The following is a 24,772-nucleotide window of genomic DNA, read 5'->3' as shown; positions in this document are numbered from 1 at the left end:
TGGTGTCCGTTCTGTCTTTTAGTTGTAGTTTTGAAATTGTTGTGTGAGGCAGCAGTTTAGGTGCTTACCTATGCCGCCATCTTGGTTTCTCCATCTCTGGCCTATTGTGATCTGTTTTTTTGATGCAGCATTTTCACTGCTTCCCTGAGTTGATAGGGTATATTTGTGTGCTAGGTTTCCTATATGGCCCGGTAGGTCGGCCTCCCCAGTTAACCTGAGGTGGATACTCTTGGTGCACCCCTTTGTGGACTCTGTGTACAGCCTTGTTGTAGTTAAGTCTTGATTGTTGTTGGTATCACTGGGAGGAATTGACTCCAGGCCAGTTGGCTGTAAGGATCAGCTGTGTCTACGCTGGGAGAAGTTCGGTGCTGGAGATAGCCTTATAGGATTAGACTTGCCAAATTGCAATAGCCTCTGTGCTCAGCTTGGATGGTGTGGAGTCTCAGGGTGGAGCAGACAGTCTTGGCTTCCAGTCAGCCTCGCCCTTGCGCGCGTGCGCGCCTGCAGACCTCTGCCTTCCCCGGCTCCCGAGTCTTGCCTGAGAGTCCAGATTTCCCCCACAAGAGCATGGGTCCCCAGGGGCTCGCCTGGAACTGGGGTTCAGTGCAGTCAGAACTGGGGCTCAGTGCAGTCAGGAGCTTCTGACTCCCTTCCACTAGGGAAAGCCTGTGGCAACCTCCGCAGCCTTTGTGCGCACTGGCATGCGTGCGCCTCCAGACTTCTGCCTTCCCCGGCTTCCGAGTCTCCGCCCGAGAGTCCAGATTCCCCCCCGTAAGAGCGCGGGTCCCCACGGGCTCGCCTGGAACTGGGGTTCAGTGCAGTCAGAACTGGGGCTCAGTGCAGTCAGGAGCTTCGGACTCCCTTCTGCTAGGGAAAGCCTGTGGCAACCTCCGCAGCCTTTGTGCACACTGGCGCGCGCGCCTCCAGAACCCTGCCTGCCGGGGCTCCCCCTGGCCTCCCCCGGGTCTCCGAGTCTCCGGGTGTCTTTCTCTCTACCTGACAGTCCAGACTCCCCCTGTATGAGCCTGGGTCCACGGGGTTTCGCCCGGGACTGGGGTTCGGTGCAGTTAGAACTGGGGTTCAGTGCGGTCGGGGGCTTCCTTCCCCCTTCCGCCAGAGAAAGTCAGCCAGGCTCTCAGCCGTCCTTCCTCTCTGCGCGCACAAAGACCCTTTGCCGTAACTCCAATTTTCTGTGAGCTTTTCTCTTTCCTTCTAGTTGTAGAATTTTCACTCAGCCAGCTTTCCTGTGGTTCTGGATGGTGTCCGTTCTGTCTTTTAGTTGTAGTTTTGAAATTGTTGTGCGAGGCAGCAGTTTAGGTGCTTACCTATGCCGCCATCTTGGTTTCTCCCTAAAATTACAAGTTTTGATTTGTGACATAGTTATCTGTGGGTATTTATTTTTCTCTTTACAGACTAGTATTATAGTTCTGTTCAACCCCATATTACTTGAGTATTTAACAATCTTACTACATTATAATTTTATTTTAGTAGAAAGAAATGGTCTAAAACCAAAGAGTTTCCTGAAATAAATTGTCCTGGTTGGTATGGCTCAGTTGGTTGAGCATTGCACTAAGAGGTCACTGGTTCGATTCCCGGTCCGGCCACATCCCCAGGTTGCTGTCTTGATTCCCAGCAGGTGGAATGCAGGAGGTGGCTAATCATGTTTCTTTCGTTGGTGTTTCTCTCTCTCTCTCTCTCTCTCTCTCTCTCTCTCTCTCTCTCTCTCTCTCTCTCTCTCCCCCTTTCTCTCTCTTTAAAAATAAACTAGAGGCCCAGCACACGAAATCATGCGGGTGGGGTCCCTAGACCTAGCCTGCAATCAGGACCATCTTCTGCCCCTTTGCCAGTCCCCAGGCTGAACATCGCCTCCGCCGCCGGGGCAGGTAGGTTGCGGGCACACCCTGTATATCCTATTAGCACTGCAAGCTGCGGCAGTGGCGGCAGTGGCAGCGGAGGTGCCCGCATGAGCGGCCCAGAGTGGGTAGTGCATTCCATCAGCAGCTGGCTTGGTGCACGTGCATGGAGGTGATGTCACTGGCACCCGCTTTCCTGCTGGCCTGAGCCCCCAAGCAGCTGTGCGCACATGGAGGTGAAGTCACTGGCGCCCCCTTTCCCACTGGCCTGAGCCCCTGAGCAGCGGGGATGAGCTGGGATCCCAACGGCCTGACAGCCAGGCCGGTCTTCCTGCCACCCACCCTGGTTCTTTCGTTCACCATTGCTGATCATTCGGAGCCTGTGGGCTGTGGGGAAGGACCAAGAGGTCAGCCGTTCTGCCCACTCACCAGTCCCCAGTCCCGCCTCCACGCTACCCACTCGCTTCCCCGTGGTTCCCCGTTTGCCTGCGGTCGGGGGAAAGGGAGGTGGGGGAGGGGAGAGACCAAGAGGTGGTCAATGCACCTCATGGCGACTGGTTGAGCGGTAGTTCCGGTCGTTACACTTATGGTCCCTGGCCTTTTATTACTGTGTTTCCCCCAAAATAAGACATCCCCGAAAATAAGACCTACTTACAGGTTTCCTTCTGAGTGAAATATTAAGTCATCCCCCGAAAATAAGGCCACCAGTCTCTGTCTCAGAATGAAAATTAATTTACCGTAAACTGGTCGCTAGGGCCGCCCCGACTGGCGTCTAGCAACCAGTGACGTTACACGGAGTCCTGACGTCACTGCTGTGTGGAGGTGGAGCGGAGGTCGGAGTGAGCGGTGAGCGTGGGGCGGGAGAGAGGAGGAGACTTTCGCAGATGCGTGTAGAACAACAGGAGGATTAGAGCGGACGGGACGCGGCGAAGGTGGTGAGTGCTGGTCTGTCTCTGGTGACACTACCTGATGCTCGCGGCCGCCTTCATGATGACTGAAGGTTCTCAGTCAGTGGCAGACCCTGCTCCAGCCCAGATCCAGGCCCCAGCAAGCCCAGTGACAGTCCCCAGGCAGGCCCCAGGGGGTAAATGTCTGATAAAGGGGTAGGGGGGATGTCTGGTGAAGGTGTTCAGTGGCAAAGGGGTGGGGGGAGGGGGATCACTTAAAATGACACAGGAGGATCAGAGGGGGCAATCAAAATGACAGAGGAGGATCAAAAGGGGTTACTAAAATGGTAATCCCCCCTCTGATTCTCCTGTGCCATTTTGATTCCCCCCTCTGATCCCCCCTGTGTCATTTTGAGTGATCCCCCTCCCCCCACCTTGATACCCCAATTCCTTTTTTTTTACCCCTAGAAATGAGCGCAAAAAGAAAAAGCTACTCCGTGGAGTACAAGAAAGGAATCGTGGAAGACTCTTGGGGCCAAAATCTTACTGCTTTCTGCAAAGAGAAGATGTTGAGTATCCGATTGGTCCGAAAATGGCGAGCAGAGTATGGTAACCTCATTGAACAAGTGGACAAGGGAAATGCTAAAAAGTGCAAGTGTGGATCAGGTCAGCAACCATTATTTTCCGAGCTGGAAGACCTGATCTGTGAATGGGTTGTTGACAGGAGAGCAAAGGCTTTGGTTGTGAATAGGGCTCAGATTCAAGAATTTGCCCTTGCAATGGCAACCACAGTTTGACATAGCCCCCGAAGACTTCAAAGCATCACAACACTGGCTGGATAATTTCCTTCAGCGAAGTGAACTGTCTTTAAGAAGATCTACAACATTGTTTAGGTTGGAAGATACTCAAGTTATTAAGCGAGCACTTGCATTCAAGTCCTTTATTGATGGTGCTGACTTCTCTAAATACAGTCTTTCCAACGTGATTGCTATGGATGAAACTGCAGTGTTTATGGGCCAGTCATCTCAAACAACAATTGAACAGCGGGGTGCCTCCTTAGCGTACATTTCCTCCACTGCTTACGAAAGTGCACGTGTTTCCTGTCTTTTGGCAATTCATCTGGATGGCACTAAAATCCCACCTTTAATCATTTCTAAGGGCAAGAAGGAAAAGATTGAACGTGTTTTGGGCGTTTTTATTCCTGAAACTGAAAAAGCCTGGGCCACACAATCAGTTGTAAGGAAGTGGGTCGATTTAATGCTGCCATTTGTTATGCGAGGGAGCCAAAGAGGTCTGCTAGTCTGGGATGCAGCCAGCACTCACCGCGCTAAAGACATGAAGACATTTCTTCACGAAAGAAAAATAGATCAGATAATGATTCCCGCAGGAATGACGGCCTATCTCCAGACTCTTGATATTGCAATAAACAAGCCATTCAAAGACAATTTGCGCATGGAAATTAATGACTACATTGAAAATAGAATGGAGAGAAATCAGCATGGAAACTTTGTGAAACCTAAACTGCAAGAAGTTGTGACTTGGGTGAAGAATTCATGGGAGAAAATCACTGACAGTTGCATTGCAAATGCACTGCAAGCAGGCTACCTTGACAAGAAGTACTCATTTAAAGACAGTGCTATTGCTAAACATGAGAGATTTGGTCCACTGATTCTGAAAGAAATGGAGTCACAAGAAATTCACCAGGAAATTCAGGAATTGGATTGTTATGATGATGTTCCAGAAGATGATGACATGATTGTCATTGAATAAATGAGTAAATTCTTGATACTGTAGGATTCACAGTTTGTCTGGTTTGTGTTGACAACTACCGTACTACCGTACCGTATACAGGTAATAAATTTCCTTTATTTTCATTTAACAATAAATGTGTACCGTATTCTTCTTCATGGAAAAATAAGACATCCCCTGAAAATAAGACCTAGTGTGTCTTTGGGGGCAAAAATTAATATAAGACACTGTCTTATTTTCCGGGAACTCGGTATATAGGACTAGAGGCCCGGAGCACGAAATTCGTGCACGGGGCAGGGGTGTGTGGCCCTCAGCCCAGCCTGCACCCTCTCTAATCTGGGACATCCCTCTCACAATCCAGGACTGCTGGCTCCCTACTGCTCGCCTGCCTGCCTTCCTGATTGCCCCTAACAGCTTCTGCTTGCCAGCCTGATCACCCCCTAACCACTCCCCTGCCAGCCTGATTGATGCCTAACTGCTCTCCTGCCAGCCGGTTTGCCCCTAACTACCCTCCCCTTCAGGCCTGGTCACCCCTAAGTGCCCTCCTCTGCAGGCCTGGGTCCCTCCCAACTGCCCTCCCCTGCTGGCCATCTTGTGTCCACATGGGGGCAGCCATCTTGTGTGTTGGAGTGATGGTCAATTTGCATATTACTCTTTTATTAGATAGGATAAACTCTGGCCGGTTTGGCTCAGTGGACAGAGCGTTGGCCTGTGGATTGAAGGGTCCTAGATTCGATTCCAGTCAGGGGCACATGCCCAGGTTGCTGACTTGATCCCCAGTAGGGGGCATGCAGGAGGCAACCAATCAATGATTCTCTCTCATCATTGATGCTTCTATCTCTTTCTCCCTCTCTGAAATCAACAAAAATATATTAAAATAAATAAATATTTTAGAAAAACATGTTAAGTTATGTGTTTCTGTTATAGTTCTAAGGTTTTAAGGACTACAATATAGGTATGATATTCTAAATTAGTATGTTTGAGGTAGGTGCTATAAGTTTTTATTTCTTAAAATATTTTTATGTATTGATTGATTTTATAGAGAAAGGGATTAAGAGATAGAAATAGCAATTTTGTTCCACTTATTTGTGTATTCATTGGTTGATTTTAAAAGAAATATTTTTATTGATTTCGGAGAGGAAGGGAGAGGGAGAGAGAGCTAAAAACATCAGTGATGAGAGAGAATCATTGATCGGCTGCCTCCTGCATGCCCCCTGCTGGGGATCAAGCCCACAGCCTGGGCATGTGCCCTTGACCGGAATTGAACCCGGGACCCTTCAGTCTGCAGGCATATGCTCTATCCACAGAGCCAAACCAGCTAGGGTTATAAATTTCTATTTTTAACAAGTATCCAAGTTGATTATGAACAGACAAGTTTGGGAAACAGGTGCAAAACACTCATGGTGAAGATTTGCTTTTCCTAAGAATTTAAAGTAGAATTTAATTTGCTGCATATTTTCTGGTTAGAGTTTATAAAATATGCTTAATTCACCCTGGCCGGTGTGGTTCAGTTGGAGCATGGTCCATACACCGGAAGGTAGCAGGTTAGATTCCAGGTCAGGGTATATACTGAGGTTGCAGGTTTTTAAAAAATATATTTTTATTGATTTCAGAGAGGAAGGGAGAGGGAGAGATAGAAATATCAATGAAAGAGAATCATTGATTGGCTGCCTCCTACAGCCCCCTACCTGGGATCGAGCCCACAACCTGGGCATGTGCCCTTGACTGGAATCCAACCCAGGACCCTTCATTCCGCAGGCCGTCGCTCTATCCACTGAGCCAGGGCTAGGGCTAGATTGCAGGTTTGATCCCTGGTCGGGGCATGCTGATCCATGTGTGTCTCTCTTACATTGATGTTTTTCTCTCCCCACCCCTTCTTCCTTCTCTAAAATAAAATAAAATATAAAGTAAAAAGCTTAATTCATGCAGTCTTATCTATCCTAGCATCTTGGGATTTGCATTGATACTCATAATAGAAATCTGGTTAAAAAAAAGCAAACCATTTATTGTCTGATTGGGATATTACATTTGTTACTGAAGGATCATGGATGTTTTATATGTGACTGGTTTTGAAGATGCCACCAAATGAATTTATAAAGACAGGATTAAGTTACCCTAAGCTTCCGAAATCTGTCCATCTGGCTGACAACTTATCCCATATAATAAAGAGGGAATATGCTAATTGGTCCTAACGGTGTCCGAGTCACGGCTGGTCGGGGACTGGGCAGAAGCTGGTGGGTGGGGACAGGGGCGGGGACTTCGCCCCCAGCGCAGGTGCTCGCAGGCCTGCCCAGCGCTAAAGTCACACTGCCTTGGAGGCGGAGGCTGTTCCTGACTGGTGGGCGGGGATGGGGGCAGCCGGCCAAGCCCGAGTCTGGCTTTGGTGGGGCTGGCAGGAGTCCGAGGCCAACCCCCCGCAGGTCCTGGGCCGGACGGTGGCTCAGCGGTAGGCGACGTCTCCATGCACGGCGCCCGGGGCAGCTGCAAGGGGTGCGGGGTCTCGCCGCCGCTGCTGCTTCTGTTCGGCAGGAGCCCGGCGGCCTGGAGCCGGAGTGGGCGTGCACAGACTGCAGAGCCTGCTAGCGCCGCGCGCCTTGCCCCGCCCTGGCCTGGCCTCGCGCCTGCCTCTGTGGCCTGGCCTCGAACCCCACCCCCCACTTCAGGCAGGGGGAGGAGGCTCGCGGCCTCCGGTGACCTAGGCTGCACCGCCTGCGCTGCCACATGCCTGGCTGGCAGGGACCAGAGCATCGCGGGCAAGCTGCTCCCGCCCCCGGTCGTGGAACGGGGAGGAGGGCACTGGGTGCAGGGAGGGGATCTCAGTTGGGGTCCGCCCAGTGCTGGGAAGGGGCCCAGCCTGGGCCCGGTGGGGAGCTAAGGAAGTCTGGCTGAGCAGGCACCGGTTCATACTAGTTACTCTGCCATCTTCCTCCAGCTCTCCAAGCTAGTTCCCCTGCCCCACCTGCCTGGGGGAATGGGCTCCATGAGATCTCTCCGAACACAGACTGTGGGCCCGGAGACTCAAGGAAAAGTGCTGGGCGGGGTCTGGGCGGGAGCCAAGGGCAGAGCTACCAGGGCAGAGCTGCTTCGGTGTCTCGGTGAACTTTGCAACTGACCCAAGGAGGAAACCGAGAGGGGAGAGGCCGGGAGCTCTGGATTCCCAGAGCTTTAGTAACTTGAAAACAGACCCGCTTGGAATGCTAGGCGGCTGTACGTTCAGCTGAGAAGTGAGGGGGCTGAACACCACCGTCGCTGGGCTCTGGTCGGTCTGAGGCCCAAGCGTCCACTATGAGAAGGAAAAAATGGAGGGAGCGGCCCGGAGGAAGGGAGGACAATTGAAGGAAATGTGTCTAGACTTTCCCCAGCCCTCTCCCTCTTTCCGCTGCCTACAAAAGTCCTGGGCCCGGCTACAGTTCTGTCTCCACCTTTTAGTCCCCTGTTCTCCAACCACAGAGGAAAGAAATAAGGAAGGAGCCCGTGCTGCCTCCAGAAAGTATCTATATACCTGATCCGCTGGTTGCCTCCCTCAGAGGGAGGCCAGACTGCGGCTTAGGTCCACTCCCCAGAGGGAGCGGGCCTAAGCTGTAAGTAGGACATCCCGTGAGGGCTCCCAGACTGTGAGGGGGGGCTAGGCTGGGCTGAGGGACCCCTCCTCCCCACTGTGCACAAGTTTTGTGTACTGGGCATCTAGTAACTTAATAGAGGAACAAACTGAAGGTGTAAGGCAGAGAAAACATATATGTTCAATAGCTTGTTAGAATTGGGTAAAAGGTAGGAGTTTTTATTTTTAAATATATTTTTACTAGGAGCCTGGTGCATGAACTTAGTGCATGGGTAGGGCGATAGAACTCCTGGTCTCTCGGTCGAACTCCCATGGGGACACTTTGCACATTAGCCTTTTATATATATAGATTAATTTCAGAGAGAGAAAGGAAGAGGGAGAGAGATGGAAAGGTAAATGATGAGAAAGAATCATTGATTGGCTGCCTCCTGCATGCCCCTTTCTGGGGATCTAGTCTGCAACCTCGGCATGTGTCCTGACAGGGAATTGAACTCTGACCTTCTGATTCATGGGTTGAGCCACACTGGCCGGGCTACTTCTCTCCTTTGGAACTGTACTTCATAATTTATCCTTAGTTCTATATTTCTTTCTATCTCATTGGCTCTTTCCCCACTGAATGTAAACATGCTTGTCTCTTTAATTGTGTACAAAAACAAAACAAATGAACTCTCAAATCCTTTGTCTCTAGCCTCTATTCATTTCTTCCCTTCAAAGCATGATCTTTCTTTGAAAGAACAGACTAAAACTCATTTTCTCACTTCTTAATGTTCCATTAACTCCCCCTGTAGTTAAACAGAACTGTCCTGTCTTCAATCGTTACTCTGACATTTTTATTCTTTTTAATGTAGTATTACATTTGCACATTTATTCACTACCTTATTGAAGTGCCTCCCCTACTCCATGACATATTCTTTCCTGGCTTACTTTCTAGCTTCCTAACTGTTCCAATCTGCCAGCTTCTCATCTTTTGGCCACCCCTGAAATGTTAGTTTTGCCCTGAATTGTAATTGTATTTCTTTTTCTTATTAACCAGATTTGACCATACTTTTTAAACCATGTCTCCTTTTTGACAAATATTTCTCTGGTTCTTATTCTGGTGATGCCTGGGGTAGGGGTAGGGGTGCAGTTTTCTTCCTTCCCAACCCCTTACTGAGAATCATTGATACAAATAAGATAGAAGATTTACTGAGTTTTATTTTTTTACTAGAGGCCTAGTGCACGAAATTCGTGCATGGGGAGTGTGTCCCTCAGCCCAGCCTACACCCTCTCCAATCTGGGACCCCGAGAGGGATGTCTGACTGCCCGTTTAGGCCCGATCCTACTGGGACTGCTGGCTCCTAATCCAAGACTGCTGGGTCCCAATTGCTTGCCTGCCTGCCTTCCTGATTGCCCCTAACCGCTTCTGCCTGCCAGCCTGATCACCCCCTAACCGCTCCCCTGCCAGCCTGATTGATGCCTAACTGCTCCCCTGCCAGCTGGTTTGCCTCTAACTGCTCTCCCCTACAGGCCCGGTCGCCCCCAACTTCCCTCCTCTGCTGGCCTGGTCACCCCTAACTGCTCTCCCCTGCAGGCTTGATCGCCCCCAACTGCCCTCCCTTGCAGGCCTGGTCCCTCCCAACTGCCCTCCGCTGCTGGCCATCTTGTGGTGGCCATCTTGTGTCCACATGGGGGCAGCCATCTTTGACCACATGGGGGCAGCCATCTTTGACCACATGGGGCAGCCATCTTTGACCACATGGGGGCAGCCATCTTGTGTGTTGGAGTGATGGTCAATTTGCATATTACTCTTTTGTTAGATAGGATAGTTTATAATCTGAAAACAATAGGTAATCTTTTTCAAGTATGAAACTATTTACTGAATATATGTTTTCAAAATATATGAACCCTTCTCCTGTTTTATTGGAAATCAGCAAGCTGAAGAGAGGACGCCTTAATAAGCCAAATTAATTTGGAGTCTTTATTATGCCAGTGGTCTCAGAGGTGTTGCCTCTCAAAGTCTGAGCAAAGTAACATGAGGAAGCTTTCCCTTTATACTCCCCTGGTTTCTTTGTCTCCCAAATATGGGATGGGCTCCCAGACCTTTCGCAGGCTTTACAGAGAGTCCTGTGTGCTGGGATGAGGACAATGAGATCACATCTCAAGGCCTGGCCTGGCTCCAGCCCTGATAACCCTGTCTGGGGGCTGTGCACCATCCATGGTTTATGGCCTTTCTAAAATGGGAACAGCAGTCAAATAAACAGGCCTTGCAGGACGGGACAGTTGAGAGGGGGCAGTGACTATAGGCTGATAAGAATGTACATTGGGTTATTTGCACAGATTCAGATTGCCAGCCCTACCCCAAAAATGTCTTCTCTCCCCATTATTCGAGCAAGCGTGCTTAAAGAAGTGAGAAATAGCAGGGTTACTTATGTGGTCTAGTTACTTCCTGGAATTAACAGAACAAAGGATCATCTCTGTTTATAGGAAAATTTCAAACAGCAGTTTTTCCCAGCATAGAGGTTATGGGGGCAAGATGGAGTGCCAATATTTCACTCCCACTACTCTGTGAAATTTTGACTCCCTTCCCATTGGAAATCATGGCTCTTCATTCACTCTGCTTAGGAAATTTTATTGACTTGCATCTGTGCAGATATAATTTTGTATCTCCAGTCTAGACCTCTTTCTGAGTTTAAGACCTATATATCAAACTATTTGTTGTATATTTTCACCTGGACAGCCCATACTAAAATTCAGTATGCCCCAAAGTGAACTTGTTATCCTGTTATGCCCAGATTTCGTGATTCCCAAAGACCACGAGGGAGCTGAGTCCGATGCAAAAGCAAAGAGCCTTTTAATCGAGCTAGCTCGAGCTCAGTCCCACACACACACACACACACACACACACACACACCGGCGCAGCGGCGAGGTGGAGAGAGAGAGAGAGTCAGCCCCCAAACGCGCTGATTTATAGGGGGCCTGGGAGAGGTAGGAGGGGTGAGGTAGTGTGGTCTCTGCTGATTGGTCGGGATCAGGTTGCACATGGGGCAGGGTGCGGCTTACCTTCCCCTTGCATTTCTATTGGCTAATCCAAAAGTGTGGGTTGGGCTCTTGAAGAGGTTCTAGGGCAGGAACCTGACTCCACGAGGTGGAGGACATAGAACAAAAGGAACATGGAGTCTCCCCGCCCTTTCATTCCCCCCTTGTCTTGAAACTTACAGGCCCAATCATGGGTCGGTTTGTATTTCTACTGGACAACATTCCTGGGTCACGAGGGTACACCACCCCAAATTCCCTGTACTGATAAAATCGGAGTCCCCAAGTCTTCCTTCCCCCTCCAGCATCAGGCAGGTCGAGCACGCTGTAGCTTGAGCTTGAGCGGGTTGCATTGATCTCGATCGATGCTCCATTTGGTGACGAAGTCTTCCTGGATCACAGATGGGTCCGCTGACCGGACGTGAGTGTGATGGACCCAGGTTGCGACGCCGTCTACCTTGAGAGCGGTGGGGGTCGTCAGCACCACGACATAGGGACCCTTCCATCATGGCTCAAGGGTCTCCCGGCGGTGTCTCTTCACGTAGACCCAGTCCCCGGGCTTATGCTGATGAGGAGTCGGGGCTGGGCAGGTCTCGTAGATAGCACGGAGGCACGGCCAAATGTCCTCGTGCGCCCTCTGGAGCCCTCTCAAGGAAAGAAACAGTTCTTGACTTTCAAATTCTGTAAGAAATTCGGCTTTAAGGTTAGGGATAATAGGGGGTGGCCGGACAAACATGATCTCATAAGGAGTAAAACCCAGGTGTAGGGGGAGTTCCTAACCCGGTAAAGGACATATGGAAGGAGAGCCACCCAGTCCCCGCCAGTCTCCATGGTCAATTTGGTAAGGGTCTCTTTTAGAGTTCTATTCATCCTTTCTACTTGCTCTGAGCTTTGGGGCCTATAAGCACAATGCAATTTCCAATTTGCCCCAAATGGCCTTGGCCACTGCCTGCGTTACCTGCGAGACAAAAGCTGGTCCATTGTCTGACCCTATCTCAGCGGGAAAACCTTACCTGGGCAAGATGTCTTCCAGCATATACCATCACCCCGTCTCCTCCTTTGCTTGGGGAAGCTTCCTAATGTGCTGTAACTCCTCCAGGGAATATCCTGGATGAACTGGCAGAACTGGGTCTCCTGGGTCTGGGAGCTGTAAGGCCATGGTGGGGATTGGAGAAATGGCTACTGCCTTGGCCTCCTGGTCAGCCCTGCGGTTTCCTCTTGCCACTGGGTTGTCAGCCTTCTGGTGTCCTTGGCAGTGTATGATGGCCAGTTTGGCAGGGAGCCATAAGGCTGAGAGTAAGTCGAGTATCTCCTGTTTATTCTTTATAGTCCGCCCCTCTGCTGTTAGTAGCCCTCTCTCTTGGTAGATTGCCCCATGAACATGAGCAGTGGCGAATGCATACCGGCTGTCTGTGTAGATGTTGAGCCGCTTTCCAGCTCCCAGTGTCAGGGCCTTGGTGAGGGCCACAAGCTCTGCTCTCTGGGCTGACGTCCCGGGGGGTAGAGCCTCTGCCCATACAGTGTCCGTTTCAGTGACTACAGCCGCACCCGCATACCTGCTCCCATCCCGTACGAAGCTGCTTCCATCGGTGAACCAGGTGACGTCTGCATCTGGAAGGGGCTGGTCAGTCAGGTCCTTCCGGAGCCCATGCACTTGCTCTAGGATTCCTGCACAATCATGTAGGGGAGCATCTAGGTCTGGGTCGGGCAGCAAGGTGGCAGGGTTGAGGGCCGCACTGGGATGAAACCGTACTCTGGGAGGGTTGAGAAGGAGACTCTGATAGTGGGTTATATGTGCATTGCTCATCCATCTATCAGGAGGCTGCTTCAGGACTCCCTCAATGGCATGTGGGGTGGTGATCCAGACTTCCTGCCCCAGGGTCAGTTTGTCAGCGTCTTTGACTAAAAGCGCCGTTGCCGCAATAATCCTTAGGCACGGTGGCCAGCCAGCAGCTACAGGGTCTAACTTCTTGGACAAATAAGCCACCGGGCGGCTCCAGGGGCCTAGGGTCTGAGTTAGGACCCCTTTCGCTATTCCTTTGTGTTCATCTACAAAGAGATGGAAGGGCTTCGTGATGTCTGGCAGGCCCAGGGCCGGAGCACTTAGGAGGGCTTTCTTTAACTGCTTAAAGGCTGCCTTCTCTCTTTCAGTCCATTCAAAGGCCTTTCCCTCCTTGGTTGCCTCGTATAGGGGCCTGGCAATCTCTGCGAAACCCGGTATCCAGAGGCGGCAGTAGCCAGCCGATCCTAGGAATTCCCTTACTTCCCTTCGGGAGGTGGGGGATGGGATTTTCAAAACAGTCTCTTTTCTGGCATCCGACAGCCGCCGCTGTCCACCCTCCAGGATGTATCCCAGGTAACTCACCCTTTCTTTGCATATCTGAGCCTTCTTTGCAGAAGCCCGGTATCCAAGGGCCCCCAAGGAGGCCAGCAGGTCTCTTGTCCCCTCCTTGCAGTCCTCAGCTGTGTCTGCTGCAATCAGGATATCGTCCACATACTGAAGGAGAGTGAGGTTGGGGTGTGCTCTCCGGTACTCACCCAGGTCCTCATGCAGGGCCTCATCGAAGATGGTGGGCGAGTTCTTGAACCCCTGAGGCAACCGAGTCCACATCAATTGTCCACTGTAACCCTCTTCCGGGTCATGCCATTCGAAAGCAAACAGGAATTGACTACGGGGAGCGAGCGGCAAACTGAAAAAGGCATCCTTCAAATCTAACACAGTATACCAGACACGGGAGGGTGCCAGAGAGCTTAAGAGAGTGTATGGGTTGGGGACCGTTGGATGTATATCCATAACTCCTTTATTTACTTCTCGGAGGTCCTGTACCGGCCGGTAGTCATTCGTGTGGGGCTTCTTGACTGGCAGGAGGGGGGTGTTCCAGGCAGACTGGCAGGGGACCAGCACCCCTAGGCCCCTCAGTCTCCGAATGTGTGGCTGAATTCCCTTCCGGGCTTCCTGAGGCATGGGGTACTGTTTGATTCTCACAGGGCCTTCCCCTGGTTTTAACTCTACCAGGATTGGGGCCCTGTGGGTGGCGAGCCCCACTCCCCCTGTCTCCGCCCAAGCCGTGGGGAACTCCTGCAGCCATTCGTCTGTGCTGCCCTCTATTGGAGAGGCTTTTTGGTGAAGCCGGTACTCATCCTCCAGCCTTATGGTCAGGACCTGAATGGGGTGGCCCTTGCCATCAGTAACCTGAGGCCCCCCTTGTCTGAAAGTTATCTGAGCTCCAATCTTAGTGAGCAAGTCTCGTCCTAACAGTGGGTAGGGGCATTCTGGAATTACCATAAAAGAGTGGGATACCCAGCCCGTCCCTAAATCCACCGTTCTTCGGGTAGTCCATGAATACTGGCTCATACCAGTTGCCCCTTGTACCCAAGACTTCTTATTTGTTAATTTTCCTTGAGGCGTACAGAGGACCGAGTGTTGCGCTCCGGTGTCAACAAGGAAGTCAATGGGGGTCCCCTCCACTTTAAGAGTTACCCTGGGCTCGGGGAGGGGATCCGAACCCCGACTCCCCTAGTCACTCAGTTCATCTAGCTCCAGGACCTTCACTCGATCTGCTTCGCCTCCCTTTTTGCTGGCCCTTCTCGGGCACTCTTGTTTCCAGTGCCCTATCTCCCTACAGTAAGCACACTGATCTTTCTGCAGCTTCCGCCTCCCGCCCCGGGCGGTCCCCTTACCGTCCTCCTGGTTGCCGGAGAGTTGGCGGAGACGGCGGTTCCGTTCCTCGGAAGAGTCCGCGGTGGTGGCGAGCAGGATCTTAGCTAGGTCTCGGGTTTGTTTGCTGCTCGCAGCCGCCGCAGCGTGAGCCTGCCTTTCTTCCGGGGGCTCCCTGTTATTATACACCTTCTCGGCTACCTCCAGTAGGTCCTTTAAACTCTTCTCCCCCAGCCTATCTACTTTTTGCAGTTTCTTTTTAATATCCGCAGCCGATTGGTTTACAAAGCTTATGATCACAGCTGCCTTGTTTTCAGGAGCTTCTGGATTCATGGGGGTGTAGGTGCGGTATGCCTCCATGATCCGTTCTAAAAAGACAGCTGGAGACTCATCCCTTTCCTGCTGAACACTCCCTACCTTGGCCAAATTAGTTGGCTTTCTAGCAGCCATTCGGAGACCCCCCATTAGAGTCTGGCGGTAGACCCGGAGCCTCTCCTTACCTTCTGCCGTGTTGAAATCCCATTCAGGCCTAGTTAAGGGAAAAGAGACATCTATCTGGACCGGGTTGGTTGTTGGGTTCCCGTCCACGCCTGGAACCACTTTCCGGGCCTCATTGAGGATTCTTTCCCTCTCCTCAGTTGTGAACAGGACCTGTAAAAGCTGTTGGCAGTCATCCCACGTGGGCTGGTGGGTGAAAAGGACAGAATCTAACAGATCAATAAGCCCTGCTGGCTTCTCAGAGAACTTAGGATTCTGAGCCTTCCAGTTGTAAAGGTCACTAGTGGCAAAAGGCCAATAGTGATGGAGTTGATTGCCATCCGCATCTGGGGGCCCCGCGGCTCGTAAAGGTAGGGCTTTAATAGTGGAGTCAGGGGCTGTGACAGACAGTTCCCTCTGAGCCCTTTGTCTAGTAAGAGGCGGGCTTCCCACTGGAACCGCAGCTGCTTCCGGAACTCCGCCCCCAGACGCTCCCGGAACTCCGCCCCCAGACGCTCCCCTTTGCTTGGGAGCATCGCCCCCCTGTGAACTTCTAGGGGGCTGATATGAGGGAGGAAAGATTAGTTCCTCTTCAGTTCCCCCCTGAAAGACAGGGTAGAGGGGAGCTGAAGGCGGGATGAGGTCCTTCTTCTTCACCTTCTCCGTTTCCTGCAAAGCAAGTATGGGTTTCAGCTCCAGGGAGCGCGGGGACAGAAAGGGCTTAAGCCAGGAGGGTGGATCTTCCACGAGGTCCTGCCAAGTAATAATGTAAGGGAGTTGATCAGGATGTCCCTTCTTGGGCTGAGAGATGATGTCCCTCACCCGGTGGATGGTGGGGGGGTCGAAGGTCCCCTCCGGCGGCCACCCAACACTAAAAGTCGGCCATTCCCTAGAACAAAAAGTTTGCCACCGGCCCTTCCGGACCTCTACACTGAGGTTGCTAGCTCTTCCCTTAACCTCTTTGAAATGATCAACCATAATGCTTAAAGGAGTGGTTTGAGTCTGTCCCATGATGTCCGTCAACAGAGTCCACAAAACAAAACAGAAAAACACAGACACAGACAAACAAAGGGCCCTTTAGACAAGCTTTCCAATGCGAATCGTTGGAACAAAAACTGACAAAACCGAAAGTGCGGACGACGGCCTCACGCCGATCGGTGGGAGCGACCCACCTCGTCCCAGAGGTTTGAGGGGAATACTCGTCCCTCCTGAAGGAGGATCAGGACGTCTCCCGATTCCTCCCGCCCGTGGTCCTCCGGTGCGTCCACCTAGACCGCTTCGGGCACTACCAGAGATTCAGAAATGAGCTCACACAAAAAAGAGACAAGGAACAGACAGACACCTACCGTGGCCAGTCAGACTCTCCGGATCGGGGGTCCCTTGAGGTTCTTGGGGATCCCGGACGAGCCCCCAAATGTTATGCCCAGATTTCGTGATTCCCAAAGACCACGAGGGAGCCGAGTCCGATGCAAAAGCAAAGAGCCTTTTAATCGAGCTAGCTCGAGCTCAGTCCCACACACACACACACACACACACACACACACACACACCGGCGCAGCGGCGAGGTGGAGAGAGAGAGAGAGAGTCAGCCCCCAAACGCGCTGATTTATAGGGGGCCTGGGAGAGGTAGGAGGGGTGAGGTAGTGTGGTCTCTGCTGATTGGTCGGGATCAGGTTGCACATGGGGCAGGGTGCGGCTTACCTTCCCCTTGCATTTCTATTGGCTAATCCAAAAGTGTGGGTTGGGCTCTTGAAGAGGTTCTAGGGCAGGAACCTGACTCCACGAGGTGGAGGACATAGAACAAAAGGAACATGGAGTCTCCCCGCCCTTTCAATCCTTCTTCCCAAACTAGCTCTTTCTCCTATATTATTTGACTTGAGAAATATGAATAATACCACTTTCCATACAGTTTATGGGTTGGTTTTCATTGAGTTAGTTGACAAATCTTTGAACTCTTCATATTTTTCCTACTCATCACCTTCACCTTTCTGGTGTTCGTACTCTAGTTCATGCCTTCATGCATGTCTTGTTTAGACTTTCCTAATATTCCCCTAACTTGTGTTTTTACCTTCTGTCTCCATTCTACCTTCCACACCATGTGCTGCGACCTGCACGGCGGGTTTTAGGATGACTGATGCACAATGAAGATACTACACAGGAAATATGAATTTTTAAGGCATGGGAGGCCAGGTGGAGCCTCTTGCAAAAAGAGGAACCCACGAGGCCGGGTCCTGCCTGCTTTTATTCAGTTTGGTTACACATTTGCCCTTTAGCAATGCATGCAGGCAGAGCAGATAGAATCAAAGGTCAGTAAAGCTCAGTAAAGTTTAGTAAACAACGTAAAGATTATCAGGTCAGGAAATTGCCTGGAGCCACCACAATCACTGCAGGAGCAATCTATGCTGATATCAAGTCCTGCTGAGATCAAGGTCCATTGGCCTTCCAATGTCTCTTGCATTTTCATGCTAATGCTGCATGCAAATGGTTTCTGGCAATCATGTCAAGGATGATTTTTGTAAAACTGTATGATTCGTTAATATGCTTCTCTTGTTTAAAACCCTTTTGTGATTTCTAATGGGGTTGTACAACAGTTTTTAGCCTATTTACACTATGATCTAATTTGCAAGTCTAATGAAAGAAATGGAGTGTTTTTCTCTATAGAAAAATGCTCATGTACATGGAATTTGCATACTGTTTTAGAAGGTTCATTTATGGACATGGTTAAAATAATTCCTGGCTTATAGGATAAAACCCAAGCTTCCTAGCGTCTCATAGCATACAAATGCTATCTTCTGCTTACTCCTGTTGAGCTCCATCCTATGGCTCATGATTCAGATAAGTCAAATACCTTAATTTTTGTATTGTTCCTTGCTGATGCTTCTGGCCCTTTTCTGACCTACTTTACATCTAAAATTCAACCCTTTCCCATTGCCCAGCTGGTTCAATTAGTGAATACTATTTATGTTTCAAGCCTGGGTCAGTTTTTACTTTATAAAGATACTAGAGGCCCCGTGCATGAAAATTCATGCACTGGAGGCAGGGGCAGGGGGGGGTCCCTCAGCCCGGCCTGTCCCCTCTCAGTCTGGGAGCCCTCAGGGGCAGGAGGTGACCCGGTGATCAGGGAAAGGTGACACCCCATCATACCTCTGCTGCTGCCACTGCTGGCAGCACAAGCCTTTGCCAGCCCTGGTCACCTAAGCCTCGGGTGGCCCTGGGCAGCTAGGCACCCGACATCTGAGGCTTGCCTGTGCCTTGGGCTGGACCTGGGCTGCTGGGGGGCTGAGGGGACTGGGGGACTCCGGAGGCAGGTGCGCAGAGTGGCCGGACCCACCTGAGGGTGGTCCTGGCCTTGTGGCGCATCTGCTACCTCAGCGGGGCTGAGGGGACTGGGCACCGCCATCTTGTGGCTGTGGGGGCCGCCATCTTTGAGGGCGGGGCAATCAATTAGCATAGTCCCTCCTTATTGGCCGTGGGTGCTGCCATCTTTGAGGGTGGGGCAGTCAATTAGCATACTCCCTCCTTATTGGCTGTGGGTGCTGCCATCTTTGAGGGTGGGACAGTCAATTAGCATATTCCCTCCTTATTGGCTATGGGCGCTGCCATCTTGCAACGGTGTGAGGGTCAATTAGCATATTCACTCTTTATTAGATAGGATAATTAATTTCCTCTTCCTTTTCCCCTTCCCCAGAGAGACTTGCCTGTTTCCACTTTTGGGTTGCTTTCTCCCACTCTATGGATACTGACTTGTATTATAGAAATTTATTGTACTTGTTTATATATTTTTGTTTTCTTCTACTTGGTTGAAAACTTCTGAGGGCAGTGATTTATCTTAGTTGTCTTTGTGTCTAATGCCTATAGAGTACCTTGTATCTTTTTTTCTTTAATATATTTTATTGATTTCAGAGAGGAAGGAAAGGGGGAGAAAGAGATAGAAACATCATTGATTAAAGAGAATCATTGTTTGGCCACCTCCTGCATGCCCCCTAGTGGGGATCAAGCCCGAATCCTGGGCATGTGCCCTGACCAGGAATCGAAAGGTGAAATTAGCTTTGGCTGGGTGACCTTCTGGTTCCTAGGTTGACACTCAACCACTGAGCCACACTGGTCAAGCGAGTACCTTATATCTTATGATGTGTGTGGAATGAAGACAAAAAATTGTCAGAAGGCACTATCGTCTATTTTAATAGATGTAATTATTAGTCTGACTGTGGACTTTGTAGAATTAGAAGATTTTCTAAACTATAAATAGTCTAGTAATCTTTTAGAATGTAGTGTGTTATATTCATTGGGAAACTGCCTCAGAAGTTTTAAGAAAAGTAGATTCCAGCCCTAACCGGTTTGGCTCAGTGGATAGAGTGTCGGCCTGCGGACTCAAGGGTCCCAGGTTCGATTCTGGTCAAAGGCATGTACTTTGGTGCGGGCACATCCCCAGTAGGGGGTGTGCAGGAGGCAGCTGATTGATGTTTCTCTCTCATCGATGTTTCTAACTCTCTTTCCCTCTCCCTTCCTCACTGTAAAAAATAAAAAATATATATATTAAAAAAAGAAAAGAAAAGTAGATTCCAGTTAGGTCTTGGTTACAAACAACACAAAGTAATTTAGCTTATTTGAGCAGAAGGAACTTACTGCAAAGGCATTGGATATCTCACAGAATGGGAAAGCTGGAAAATTTGGCTTGGGAAATAGGCAGGAACCAAGGGAGACTCTGCTGCACACTCAGCCAAGGTCTGGCCACAGGAATAGAATAGTTAGCATACTGCTACTGGATTTGCACCACTGCCTTTGCTGAACTCACACCACCACTTTTCCATAAATTACTTTTAAATGTCTTTTTAGATTCTAAATCTAGAACCTCTGACTTGGCTGCACCCAGATCACATATCTGTAGCCTGGGGTCCATGGACCAGAACAGGAGAGAAAATATCTAGTCAGTTTTAGCTTTTGTAGTGGGGGATTTGTTTTCTACTATGATTGACACTGTGGGATGCTCCATAGATAGGAAATTGAGGTCAGATGGCTGGTAGGCAAAAAAGTAAAAAAAAAAAAAAAGGTGAAATTAGCTCTGGCTGGGTGGCTAAGTTAGTTGAAGTTCCATCTCATACACCAAAAAGTTGTGCTTTGGTTCCAGGTCAGGGCACATACTTATGTTGTGGGTTCGATCCTTGGTCGGGGCGTGTGTGGGAGGCATCTGATTGATGTTTCTCACATTGATGTTTCTCCCTTCCTCTCTAAAATCAATAAAAGCATATCCTAAGGTGAGGATTTTAAAAAAAAGGTGAAAATGCATTATTGCACTACTGCTAGTTAATATCTGATTCATAGATCTCAGAAAATTTATTTTACTTTTATGGGTTTCTCTTTTATTATTTGTAAATTTGAAACACTGTCTTTTCATTATTAAATGGTAATACAGTGTAAAAGTGTAATCAAATATATATTTTTCTTTTTCTCTTTGTTTTCTTTTGTCATCAAATATTTTGAATACCCTGTAAGAACACAAGGGATGTTGCTTTTATTCCTGTGATGTAAGCTATAATACCTTTTCCCTTTCTTTGGCGTATGTATTAATAATTTTTAAATATACCTTTCTGAAGTTTATGGGAACTTAAAGTTGAGCAGGGCAGTCCAAGGCATATTGTTGATTAATTGGATATTTTGATATAATTTTTGTAGCATTGCCTCCAGAAGATAGAAACAATAATTATTCTAGGACATTTCTCTTAGTTTGCTTTTTACAGATCTTAAATTTTGCCAGTCTTGCCTGTCTCTTTTTCCTATTGTTAGCTATCTGAATCTCTTTTTCTTTTCTTTTTTAAAAATATGTTTTTATTGATTTTTAAGAAAATATATTTTATTGATTTTTTTTACAGAGAGGAAGCGAGAGGGATAGAGAGTTAGAAACATCGATGAGAGAGAAACATGGATCAGCTGCCTCCTGCACATTCCCTACTGGGTATGTGCCCGCAACCAAGGTACATGCCCTTGACTGGAATCGGACCTGGGATCCTTCAGTCCACAGGCTGATGCTCTATCCACTGAGCCAAACCCGTTAGGGCTGATTTTTTTTTTTTTTTTAAAGATAGAGGGAGAGAAACATCTATTGGCTGCCTCTTGCATGCCCCCTACTGGGGATCAAGCGCACACCTGGGCATTTGCCCTGACCTGGTATTGAACCAGCAACCTCTTGGTGTACTGGACAATGCTCAAGCAACTGAGTCACACTGGCCAGGGTTACTGGATATTTCTTGAGATCTTAAAGCAGTTTGTATTGTTGTTTTAAGTAGAAAACAATTATTTGGAAACCTCTTAATGAGATATTATGATTGGAAACAGTAAGGTACATAGTAGGGGTCAACAGGTATACATTTTCAGTTATAAAAGAAATCATTCTTGGGGATATAATGTACATCATGGTGACTAGTTAATAATACTGTATTGCATATTTGAAAGTTGCTAAGCGCATAAATCTTTTTTTAATTAAAAATTTTTTTTCAGTGACAGTTTACATTCAGTATTTGTATTACACTCAGCTTTACAGCATGTGAGAGTAAATTTATTTATTTACTTATTTCAAGTTATAAGAGAAAGTTTATTTAGAAAGTCACAGAGGTAGAAGAAGTGAACCGTAGAAGAAATGCACTCAGGAAACAAGTTACAGAAGCAAAAGAAGGGCCTCTGGAGCTTAGGAGAAAGAGGGAGAGAGAGAGATAAGTGCCTTGAGGGACAAAAGAGGGAAGAGGGGCGTGGGTGGGTTCCAGAAAAGAGAGAGAGAATATGCTGAGAGTAAATCTTAAAAAGAGCCTGGCCAGTGCGGCTCAGTGATTGAGCATCGACCCATGAACCGGGAGGTCACAGTTTGATTCCGGGTTAGGGTACATGCCTGGGTTTCGGTCTTGATCCCCAGTGTAGGGTGTGCAGCAGGCAACCAATCAATTATGTTTCTCTCTCTTTGATGTTTCTATCTCTCTAAAGATTAATAAAAACATTTTAAAATATTTTTTATTGATTTCAGAGAGGCACGGAGAGGGAGAGAGAGAGAGAAACATCAGTGATGAGAGAGAACTATTGATTGGCTGCTTCTTGCACGCTCCACACTGGGGATTGAGCCCACAACCCGGGCATGTTGAACCGTGACCACCTAGTTCATAGCTCAACGCTTAACCACTTAGCCAGCTGGGCAATATAAACATATTTTTAAAAAATAAGAAATAAAAAGATACATGGTAGGTAAAACTGCTACTAAATCCAGGTGAAAAAGGGAGAGTTGTAGTTGTGTTGTTGACTAACGTGTTGGCAAACTGTGGCTCGCGAGCCACATGCGGCTCTTTGGCCCCTTGAGTGTGGCTCTTCCACAAAATACCACGGCCTTGGTGAGTCTATTTTGAAGAAATGATGTTAGAAGAAGTTTAAGTTTAAAAAATTTGGCTCTCAGAAGAAATTTCAATCATTGTACTGTTGATATTTGGCTCTGTTGACTAATGAGTTTGCCGACCACTGGACTAGGGGACAAGTTAGGAAGCCTAATGAAGAGATTCAGAACATAGACGCTTAAATAACAGTCCAGAAGCTAGTGATCAGGCTGGTAAGGTCACTCGGCTCTACATGGTCATTCTGGAACACAGGTTCCTTCTGTCTTGTTGCTTCACCACCCCTAAAATGGTGTTCTTGTTTGCATGTTTGCCATATTCACATTTCAAAACACAGAAAGGAGGGAAGAGGAATTCTTTGAGGAAAAACCCACAAATTGCAGATATAACTTCTACTCATATTTCTGTGGCTAAGACTGATCATATGGTACATTAAGTTGCAAAGGAGACTAGGCAATATAATTGGCACTGTGTGGCCACAATTTAGGAGACTTTATTAGTAAAGGAAATAAGAGAACATACTGGATGGAGGTGCAGTGGAGGCATGACTAGGGTTTTTGCCATATAGGTGAAAATAAACTAGGGATAGAGGGAAGTGTACTTTTGATATGAAATCTGAATAAATTACCACTTGTAAGTAAATATATTTTTAAAACATTACTCAGAAGAAAAGTCTTAGAAATACTTATTTTGGTATTTAGTTGACTAATTGAAGTCAAGAAGAAAATTTACTAGCATGTAATAAACTTTATTTTTTAAAAAGTATTTTTATCAATGATGAGAGAGAGCAATCATTGATTGGCTGCCTCCTGCATACCCCCCCACACCCCTCTTCACCACCAGGAGTTGAGCCTGCAATCTGGGCATGTGCCTTGACCTGAAATCAAACCATGACACCTGGTTCATAGGTTTGCGCTCAACCACTGGCGACAACAGCTGGGCAGCATGTAATAAACTTTAAACTGAAAAAATGCTTTCATATTTTTAGGTTTTACACATCTGTTAGTAGACCTTTTTGGAGCTCTGCCACCCAACTCAATGGCGTCTTCTACTTCTGTGCCTCTGGGATTTCACTATGAAACAAAGTATATTGTTCTCAGCTACTTGGGACTCCTCTCTCAGGAGAAGCTGCAAGAGCATCATCTTTCCTCACTCCAAGGTATTATCTTTGGCTTATGGTGGTTATATTTAGTAGCAATAATTACATCATATATAAAAGCATATATATCTAGATAATTTATATTTATGGTTTTATGATCAAATAATACCAATGACCTTTTAAAAAACCTTTATTGTTGAGAGTATTACAGATGTCCCTCCATTTTCCCCCATTACCCCTTCTCCTGCTGGTTCCTGCCCTCCCCCAAGCCTTCACCACCTTATTGTCTGTCTCCATGGGTAATGCATATAAGTTCTCCGGTTAATCTCTCCCCTTTCCTGCCTTTCCCTCTAAGATTCGTCAGTCTGTTCCATGTTTCCATGCCTCTGGCTCCATTTTATTCATCAGTTTATTTTATTCATTAGATGCCTTGTTTATTTATTTTGATTTTTAGATTCAGTTGTTGATAGATATGCATTTATTGCCATTTTATTCATATTTTTTATCTTTTTTTGCTTCTTAAAGAATACCCATACATTTCATGTAATACTGGTTTGGTGGTGATGAACTCCTTTAGCATTTTCTTGTCTATGAAGCTCTTTATCTGACCTTCAATTCTAAATGATAGCTTTGCTGGGTAGAGTGATCTTGGTTGTAAGTCCTTTTCATCATTGAATATTTCTTGCCACTCTCTTCTGGCCTGCAAAGTTTCTGTTGAGTAATCAGCTGACAGTCTTATGGGAGTTCCCTTGTAGATAACTAACTGCTTTTCTCTTGCTGGTTTTAAAATTCTCTGTTTCTCTTTAACCTTTGGCATTTTAATTATGATGTGTCTTGGTGTCAGACTCTTTGGATTCATCTTGTTGGGGACTCTCTGCACTTCCTGGACTTGTATGTTTATTTCTTTCACCAAGTTAGGGAAGTTTTCTGTCATTATTTTAAAAATTAAAAAGAAACCAAAACCGGTTTGGCTCAGTGGATAGAGCGTCGGCCTGCGGACTGAGGGGTCCCGGGTTCGATTCCGGTCAAGGGCATGTACCTGGGTTGCGGGCACATCCCCAGTGGGGGGTGTGCAGGAGGCAGCTGATCGATGTTTCTCTCTCATCGATGT

The 24,772-nt window shown here is 48.1% G+C and overlaps 1 protein-coding gene across 15 annotated transcripts in view; it reads left to right on the top strand.

Annotated features, from left to right (window-relative positions):
- Nucleotides 1-24,772, top strand: part of BCL2L13 (BCL2 like 13) — a 304,446-nt gene that overhangs the window by 11,345 nt on the left and 268,329 nt on the right. For 13 of the 15 annotated variants that reach the window (XR_013960067.1, XR_013960068.1, XM_080658711.1 and 10 more), the window contains exon 2: nt 23,551-23,721. The exons of 1 other annotated variant lie outside the window; for it this stretch is intronic. Coding sequence is in view for 11 of the 14 variants with exons in the window: in XM_080658711.1 (XP_080514837.1) it covers nt 23,601-23,721 (121 nt within the window). In the remaining 3 variants the exon portion in view is untranslated. Of the gene's footprint in view, nt 1-4,481; nt 4,592-23,550; nt 23,722-24,772 lie in introns of those variants that run through there. One more of the 15 variants, XM_080658713.1, reaches the window with a different exon arrangement.

This window comes from Plecotus auritus (genome assembly GCF_963455305.1).
Source record: "Plecotus auritus genome assembly, chromosome: 3".
Taxonomy (NCBI): Eukaryota; Metazoa; Chordata; class Mammalia; order Chiroptera; family Vespertilionidae; genus Plecotus; species Plecotus auritus.
Note: the sequence above shows the minus strand (reverse complement) of the source record. Positions and strands in the feature narration are given on the sequence as shown.